Genomic DNA, 9,727 nt, shown 5'->3' on the forward strand with positions numbered 1-9,727 from the left:
AGTAAGCTAACATTACTCATCTTGGTCAATCTCTGTCATCATCATCGGCAGTCCCTCGGAATCGAGGAAGACTTGTTTCCACTCTAAAACTGAGTCCTTAGGTGGCTGAACAATCCAATACAAGAACCACAGTCCCTGTCACAGGTGGGACAGATAGTCTTTGAGGGAAAGGGTGGGTGGGACAGGTTTGCCGCACACTCTTTCTGCTGCCTGCGCTTGATTTCTGCATGCTCTCAGCAATAAGACTCGAGGTGCTCAGCGCCCTCCCAGATGCACTTCCTCCACTTAGGGTGGTCTTTTGCCAGGGACTCCTAGGTGTCAGTGGGGTTGTTGCACTTTATCAGGGAGGCTTTGAGGATGTCCTTGTAGCATTTCCTCTGCCCACCTTTGGCTCGTTTGCCGTGAAGGAGTTCCGAGTAGCGCGCTTGCTTTGGGATTCTCGTGTCTGGCATGTGAACAATGTGGCCTGCCCAGCAGAGCTTCAATGCTGGGGATGTTGGCCTGGTCGAGGATGCTAACATTGGTGCGTCTGTCCCCTCAGGGGATTTGTAGGATCTTGCGGAAACATCATTGGTGGTATTTCTCCAGCGACTTGAGGTGTCTGCTGTACATGGTCCATGTCTCTGAGCTATACAGGAGGGTGGGTATTATTACAGCCCTGTAGATCATAAGCTTGGTGGCAGATGTGAGGGCCTGGTCTTCAAACATTCTTCCCTCAGGCAGCCAAAGGCTGCACTGGTGCACTAGAGGCGGTGTTAAATTTCGTCGTCAATGTCTGCTCTTGTTGATGAGAGGCTCCCGAGGTATGGGAAATGGTCCACATTGTCCAGGGCCGCGCCGTGGATCTTGGTGACTGGGAGGCAGTGCTGTGCGGTGAGAACAGGCTGGTGGAGGACCTTTGCTTTATGGATGTTTAGCGTAAGGCCCATGCTTTCGTACACCTCAGTAAATACGTTGACTATGACTTGGAGTTCAGCCTCTGTATGCGCACAGCATGCTGTACGAAGCATGCAGCCTACGGGCTTATCATGGAGCAGCAATGGCTATGTTTCTCTCAAGTCTGAAATGGAATAACTTGAGGCAGTAGGAGTACTGTCAGAAGTAACACTGATTGTCTGAGTCCATGCATGAAACCTTGTTATAACGCTGAGATGCTGAAGGTCTCTTGATATCTGTGGAACTGAACCCCAGTACAAGCAGAGATAAGGGGAGAACATTGGAGAAGATATAAAGGTTGTATTGGTAAAGAAGTTACAACCATCAAGAGGTGCAAGTAGAAAATCTGAACTAGGCTTGCTAAATTTAAGATGTATTAACGCATTGAGTGCAACAATATAGGGTGTTCTTGAAATTCTCTATTGCAGGACTGAAAGTTTTAAAGGCATGAATCTCACTAATGAAAGATGGTTAAACAAGTAGCAGATCAGTGATGGTTCAGCTTACATTGTAATTCTTAGTCTCTTTCAGTACTTTACATTAAACTCGGTCCCAGCTCTTTTTGAATTAAGAGCTTTCTAGCTAAGGCAACTATATTACCATTGACCACCCTTCTATTAAGCCAAATATTGAATGGAGGGGGGGTTGCAAAAAAGGGAAGAGATGGAGTTGGAGAGCCTAAAGAACTGTAAAATAATACATTTTGAAGAAGATAGGTGCTGCTTTTGAGAGCTTCCTGGTAGTGTTTTTGCTGTTAGATAGTTAGAGTTGTTGCCAGATATTTGCCTTTTTTCTTGTACACAATTACCTGATCTGTAACCTAATTCAGATGAATCTCTGGCATCAGTTGCACATATTGAATAAGATTTTTGACCAGATTATATTCTACTGACTCCAGAGCCACACTAGCATGAAACTGACACCTGCAGAGGTAAATGTTTATGCTGGAGTTGAATTCCAGTACATATACCAGATTCTACCATGAAATTAAATTTGTAATAAAGATGGATGTTTGGATTAGAATAATCCTGTTGGCCAAAATTTTTTAAATAATTTATATTCTGGCCAGACTGTGCTATTGATGTGCAAGTTAATTTTACAAAAACATAAGAACATAAGAAATAGGAGCAGGAGTAGGCTATTTGGCCCCTCGAGCCTGTTCCGCCATTCAATAAGATCATTGTTGATCTAAAAACAAAATGCAGCTACATTTGTGTTAACTCTGTTCCTATTTTGAACATACCACTTAAGAACTCTTTTTTTTTCATTTAATGTCTGTAGGCCATCCGTGTTCCAGCAGCCTGTGATTTTCCTGGGAGCTGATGTCACACACCCACCGGCTGGAGATGGCAAGAAACCCTCCATCGCTGCTGTAAGTTTTCATACATGAACGTTTTTGGCAAGAATGCTTTTTCAAGTGGGGGGGAGAAGGTGCAGTACACAGAGTGCTGTCCTGTGTACTCTTTGAGTATTGTGTGTGGAGGAAAGGACAGGCTGAGCTCTTTCTCACTTACCACTTGAATTTTCCAGGCATATTTTGAAATTTGATCAGCTAGCTGAGGGACGTGATATCATCAAGAGAACCCACCTCGGGTCATGTGGGGGTGCGGCAGGGTGGAGAATTAGGTAGAAGAACGCGTCCGTTCCAGACATGATGATGTACTCCATATACACTGCTCAACTGGAACTCCCAGTTTGTTTGCCCAGGATGTATGTATGTGTAGTTACACACGTGCGTGGAGCACCTCATCCAGCTTATTAAAGATTTGTGAATAGTGGAGGCGGAAGCATTACTTGTACATCGATCTAAAAGATGTCTCCAGGAGGTCCAAAAGAAGCACTGTGAGAATGGAGTCAATTAGAGTCATTTTGGGGCTTGATTAATGGAATTACATTACAACTGTACTCTTGGTGAAAATTGTAACTCGCCTCTCACCAACACTTATGTTTTAGTGTAAAGGTACCCTAATGTTCTGACTTGTTTGACACTGGATTCTCCATTCCTGTCATATGCAAGTCTGGTTATCAGATGTCTTTAATTTTTCAGCTCCATTGTATATAAAACAGAATTTCAGTGTCTTCATCCATCCAATGTAATTGTGTGATCGCTATTTCTAGGTTGTAGGCAGTATGGATGCCCACCCTAGTCGTTACTGTGCCACTGTGCGTGTTCAGAGACCTCGACAGGAGATAATTCAAGACCTGGCTTCAATGGTTCGAGAACTTCTCATCCAGTTTTACAAATCAACTCGTTTTAAGCCCACACGAATTATATTTTACCGTGATGGTGTTTCTGAGGGACAATTCCGTCAGGTCAGTATAGTTTGTAGATAACTGACATATTCAATTGTATCCTGTGTTCAAAGCTGATTGAATGCAAACTTCAAACTAAATTAGTCAGTATGGCAAAATATTTTACAGTTGTATTTGCAAACTTAACTAGAACCAATTCAGGACAAATTGTGCTACTATTCTGTCACTGATGTATTTTGAAAATCCTCGGCTGTAGCCAGCACCAAGTGTGTGAAGATATCATGTGATAGCAAGATTGTACTGTGCACTTCTTTTCGAAGGTTTGCTGTTGTGATGAAGACATACAATCCTTTTTCCTCCCATGATGTTTAGCTCAGAGGTAGCAGCATCTGTGGTCTTTATGAAGAGACTAGATTTAGTGAGGCATTTCTCATCAATCATACTTCCATTTGCTTTTGTGCTGCAGGTATTATATTGTGAGCTACTGGCAATTCGAGAGGCCTGCATCAGCTTGGAGAAGGACTATCAGCCTGGCATCACGTACATTGTAGTGCAGAAACGTCATCACACACGACTGTTCTGTGCTGATAAGAATGAGAGGGTAAGAACTGGCACCTGAATCACCTGTGATCTATCTTGTTGGGGAATTGTGTAACATGAACTGACTCTTTATATAGCCATTAAATCAAACAGGTTTTCCTTATAGAGAACCTAATATTGTACATAATATTTGAATCCGCGTAATGAGATTTATTTTGTTTTCTCTCTCTCTCTCTCTCTCTCTCTCTCTCTCTCTCTCTCTCTCTCTCTCTCTCTCTCTCTCTCTCTCTCTCTCTCACAAAGGTTGGGAGAAGTGGGAATATTCCAGCAGGAACCACCGTAGACACAGATATCACCCACCCATACGAGTTTGATTTTTATCTCTGCAGCCATGCTGGGATACAGGTATGAAATGAAAGCTAGATAACTTAAATTTTGTATTCCTAGGGAATAAAGGAGAGAGGTGTGTGTTTGTATTGTTTTCTCAATTATTGCCATGTTTACAAATATCTGTTCAGTTATGAGGGAAGATGGATAAATAACTGGTGAACTGAGCAGATGGCAATCACATTCTGCTGTCTGCCATAAAACAGTGCAGTTGCCGCACAACAAAGTTCTTCTTTCTTTTGAGTAAGCTCTCGATAGCTTTCATTATGCCTGTGAAATCTACAAAAAGAAACACCTTCTGGAGTAAATTAATGAGCACTGAAGGATAACATGGTTGATGTTGTCCAACAATATCATAAGACTTGGCTTATGTAGAGTTTAGTTTATATGTAATTGACATTCAGAAGTATGCTTTGTTTTTCAGTATCATATCAGGTTTACCAATAACAAATTGATATATAATCGTGGTATGAAAGGTTGAGAAGCAGTTAAGAGTCACTTGTATATAAATACCACAGAAATTTTAATTAACATAAGGTTATTTTGGCAAATGCAATAATATGGAAGAGGTAATTCAGCAGTATGGTGCTTAGTTTATCTTGAAAAGACGTCTCATATGAACATAAGAAATAATAGCAGGAGTAGGCCACCTGGCCCCTCGAGCCTGTTCCGCCATTCTATAAGATCATGGCTGATCTGATCATGGACTCGGCTCCACTTCCCTGCCCGCTCTCCATAACCCTTTACTCCCTTATCACTCAAAAATCTGTCTATCTCTGCCTTAAATATATTCATTGACCCAGCCTCCACAGCTCTCTGGGGCAGAGAATTCCATAGATTTACAACCCTCAAGAAATTTCTCCTTGTCTCAGTTTTAAATGGGCGGCCCCTTATTCTAAGACTATGTCCCCTAGTTTTAGTTTCCCCTATGAATGGAAATATCCTCTCTGCATCCACCTTGTCAAGCCTCCTCATTCATTATCTTATACGTTTCGATAAGATCACCCCTCATTCTTCTGAACTCCATTGAGTATAGGCCCAGCCTATCTTCATAAGTCAACCCCCTCATCTCCTCCGGAATCAACCTAGTGAACCTGCTCTGAACAGCAAGTATATCCTTAAGTACAGAGACCAAAACTGTATGCAGTACTCAAGACGTGGCCTCACCAATACCCTGTACAGTTGTAGCGGGACTTCTCTGCTTTTATCCTCTCATCCTCCTTGCAATAAAGGCCAACATTCCATTTGCCTTCCTGATTACATGCTGTACCTGCATACTAACTTTTTGTGTTTCATGCACAAGGGCCCCCAGGTTTCTCTGTACTGCAGCACTTTGCAATTTTTCTCCATTTAAATTATAATTTGCTTTTCTATTATTTCTGCCAAAGTGGATAACCTCACATTTTCCAACATTATACTCCATCTGCCAAATTTTTGACCACTCATTTAGCCTGTCTATATCCCTTTGCAGATTTTTTGTGTCCTCCTCATAATTTGCTTTTCCATCCATCTTTGTATCATCAGCAAACTTGGCTATATTACACTCTGTCCCTTCATCCAAGTCATTAATATAGATTATAAATAGTTGAGGACCCAGCACCGTTCCCTGCGGTACCCACTAGTCACTGTTTGCTAACCGGCAAAGAGCTTTACAAGCAGTGGAGTGTATCTGAGCAAACTTTGTTACTGTGGATTTCCTTTCACCAAAGAAAGAACAAACTTGAATTAATATAGCGCCTTTCATGACCTCTGGTCGTCCCAAAGTGCTTTACAGCCAATTAATTACTTTTGAAGTGTAGTCACCGTTGTAATGTAAGGAATTGCGACAGCCAATTTGCACACAGCTTGGTCCCACAAATGGCAATACGATAACTGACCTGATAGTATGCTTTTAGTGATAAATATTGGCTAGGGCACCTGCTTTTCTTCAAAATGGTGCCATGGAATCTTTTACATCCACCCGAGAGAGCAAACAGGGCCTTAATTTACTGTCTCATCTGAAAAATGGCACCTCCTATAGTGCAGCACTCCCCTTAGTATTGCACTGAAATGTCAGTCTCGGTTATGTGCTTAAGTGCCAGCTGTGGCACAGTTGGAAGCACCTTTGCCTCTGAGAAGGTTGTGGGTTCAAGTCCCACTCCAGAGACTTGAGCACAAAAATCTAGTGCTGCACTCAGAGATGGCATCTTTTGGATGAGCCGTTAAACCGAGGCCCCACCTGTCCTCTCAGGTGGGTGTAAAAGATCCTATGGCACTATTTCAAAGAAGAGCAGGGGAGTTATCCCCAGTGTCTCAGCCAAAAATCTTCTCTCAATTAACATAACTAAAAATAGATTATCTGGTTATCATCACATTGCTGTTTGTAGGAGCTTACTGTGTGCAAATTGGCTTGCCACGCCTCCAAAATTACAGCAGTGACTACACTTCAAAAAGCACTTCATTAGCTGTAAAGCGCTTTGGGACGTCTGGTGGTCGTTAGAGGCTCTATATAAATGCAAGTCTTTTTTTGCTTTAACTCTCTGGTTTGGGGCTTGAACCACGCCCTTCTGACTCAGGCGAGACTGCTATCACTGAGCCATGGCTGACATCTTAAGCTGCTTGCATCTACCTGTCTACCAAACCCATTATACTTTTAATAGTGTATTTTATTCACCAATTGGGAAGAACATTAATAGATCTCCAAAACAAATTGAGGATTCATGATATTCTGGAAAATTGTAATGGGGTCTCTATAAAACAATTAGCACTGAAATATTCCTAATGTTTTGATTAACTTGGCTTTTTATATCCATAACTTTAGTGATTGAAAGTGACTAGATTTACCTCTGTATTTATATAAATAACTGCCAAGGTGGTGACTAATATCCTAAACAACCAGTCAACAGTTTATGCATTAGTTTTAGTCTCTGGGTTATCAACCACTATGGATGAGACATAAAACTGAGTTCCTTTCTGCCTATTCTAATGGTTCCACTGGAGGTTAAACATACCATCATACAATTTGAAGAGGAGCCAGGATTTCCCTGGTAATTTGGCAAATATTAGTCTCAATCATTAGCACCAAAGCTGATTAACTAGTGATCCATCTGATTCCTGTTTGTGGGATCTTCCTGTGTGAAAAATTACTGCCATGTTTATCTACATGAGTAAATTCGCTATATATTTGAGACATTTTTCTTTCATAATGTACTATATAAATGCATATCTGCCTTACTTTTAAGGGATTATAATGTAAGAAAGAAATGTTGATGCCCCTATATCGGTCACAAGTTTTGCAAATACACTTTGGTTTTCATAGGTCAAATGGTCCCCTGCGATGTTAAATTCTATCATGGCAGTGCCAGCTCGCCGCAACAGCTATCTATTTACTTCTATCCCCCACCCCTTTCTCATACTCTTGAAAATGTTCCTTTCTCAAATTCCCTACGTTTTTGACAGCTTTTATGGATTCTGCTTCTACCGTTGTACCTTGTCCTAACAACCCTCTATGTAACATTTCTTAAATGTATGTCCTGCAGTTATTAACTAATGGGCATAATTTCTCCCTACTTACCCTATCAGAACCCTTAATTTTACACATACATAAAGAATGTCTCTATCAGATCTCCTCATAATCTTTTCTGTTCTAGTGAAAAGTGCTCCAATTTCTCTCGTCTCACCACCTTATTAAAACTTCTCTCTGGTATCAACTTTTTTTTTGTACCCTGTTTATGGCCTTGATATCCTTCTTCGATTTGGGTTCCTAAAAACTGGACTTTATTTTAATTATAGCCTAACCAATCATTTGTATACGTTTAACATTACCTCTTTGCTTTTGTACGTAATGTCCTCTTTATAAAACTGAGGATCTGCTTTTTTTCAGTTTTTATTAACTTCTACTTTGAATACTTGTGCAGCTGAATCCCTAGATCTCTCTACTCTTTTAAAAGTTTAGCATTTACTATATATAACCCCTTTTTTTTTAATGTATCTATGCAACTTGGGTCACACTAAAGGAGACTGCATAGAGGAAAGTAACTATATCTGAGAGGATGATCTAATTTAAAAGTTTTGCCAACATTATTATTTCTGTTTCAGGGTACGAGTCGCCCCTCACACTATCATGTTTTGTGGGATGACAACTGCTTCTCTGCGGATGAACTTCAGCTCCTTACCTATCAGTTATGTCACACGTATGTGCGCTGCACACGTTCTGTCTCTATCCCAGCGCCAGCTTATTATGCACATCTGGTGGCATTTAGAGCAAGGTATCACCTGGTGGACAAAGAGCATGACAGGTAAGGAGCACTATATATTGTGACTGTTCGCTGGGTACTCTACTATTGTTACCGTAGTACATGAATGTAGATTTTTCTCAGTCGTTTGATAAAAGATGTAGGCCACAAATACTGATCGTTAACAGGGCTTTGGGAGTTTTCACAAGTATGAAACTCCCCATAAGTTGGAAGCGCCACAAACTTTTTAAAAACAAGAACTTCTGTTGCAATGTCAAATTTAGCTTAATTGTTCATTCTACAAACACAAGAAATGGTTCATTTAAAAACTTCGTAAGTTATTCCAAATGATCTTTTTGACTATTCTACCATGGCAATGTTCATGGAAGTTAAGATTGGTTCTCAGCTGAAATAAACTCAGTGATGAGATGTAATTGGACCAAGGTGATGGGAGTATGATGATAGTGGAAAAGAGGGGGAAGGAGAGACTGTTGTTTTTTTTTATGGTATACCTTAAAACTCTGTAACCAATAATAAAAATCAGTGTTAGTTTCGGTATTTCATTGTTAAACAGAAACAATTAGAGTATCATGTTTAAGACGACTTCTCCATATTCAAAGAGTAAAATTACAAAACAGAGGACATCTGACAGAAGTTTGATCTTTCAAGAAGATTTTTCTACTCCATGGGCCCAAGTTTCGAGCCGCGCCTAGAACGGCGCAGCTCCGACCTGGACGCCTGTTTTTCGCGCCACAAAGTGCGCCTAAAAAAACATACCTATTCTCCGGCTCCCTGCAGGTCCTCTGGAGCTGGGCGCGGCGCAGCACGAGCTGTGAGGGGCAGAGCCAGGTCCCTGCGCTGAAAACAGTGCCGGGACCTCTGCACATACACGCTACAGTGGGCGCGCATGTGCAGTAGCTCCAGGTGCCCAAAACTGTGTGGGAGAGGCCTGAAGCACGCAGCCCCTAGCCCTGGCCGAATGGCCTCACTGGGGCTGCGTGGATAAGGCTGCCTCCCACGCCCAGCTCCTGCTTCCTCCCGACCCGACTTTGCTCCCGCTCCCCACCCCCGGACCGGACCACACCCCCTCCCCCCCCCTCCCTCTGGACCGGACCCGACCCCCTCCTACCGGACCCGACCTCCGCTCTCCCTTCTCCCCCCCCCCCCCCCCCCCCCGACCCGACCTCTGCCACAGACCTCCGCTCCCGACATCCGACCGCGACCTACGCTCCCGGCCCCCCCACCGACCTCCGCTCCCGACCCCCCCCAACCTCCGCCTCCCGACCCCCCCCCCCCCCCGACCTCTCTCTTACCCCCTCCCCCCCGCTCGACCTCCGCCTCCCGACCCTGACCTCTGCCTCCCCCTTCCCCTCGACCCCAACCCCAGACCCGACGCC

General features: G+C 42.8%; 1 protein-coding gene across 2 annotated transcripts in view; it reads left to right on the forward strand.

The window, feature by feature from the left end:
* The window catches only part of LOC139279857 (protein argonaute-3), a 152,500-nt gene that overhangs the window by 138,832 nt on the left and 3,941 nt on the right, over window positions 1-9,727 (forward strand). For both annotated transcript variants that reach the window (XM_070899128.1, XM_070899129.1), the window contains 5 exons: window positions 2,218-2,308; window positions 3,055-3,249; window positions 3,656-3,790; window positions 4,033-4,134; window positions 8,194-8,393. In XM_070899128.1, coding sequence (XP_070755229.1) covers window positions 2,218-2,308; window positions 3,055-3,249; window positions 3,656-3,790; window positions 4,033-4,134; window positions 8,194-8,393 — 723 coding nt within the window. The remainder of the gene's footprint in view (window positions 1-2,217; window positions 2,309-3,054; window positions 3,250-3,655; window positions 3,791-4,032; window positions 4,135-8,193; window positions 8,394-9,727) is intronic.

Source organism: Pristiophorus japonicus, chromosome 14 (genome assembly GCF_044704955.1).
Source record: "Pristiophorus japonicus isolate sPriJap1 chromosome 14, sPriJap1.hap1, whole genome shotgun sequence".
NCBI lineage: Eukaryota > Metazoa > Chordata > Chondrichthyes > Pristiophoridae > Pristiophorus > Pristiophorus japonicus.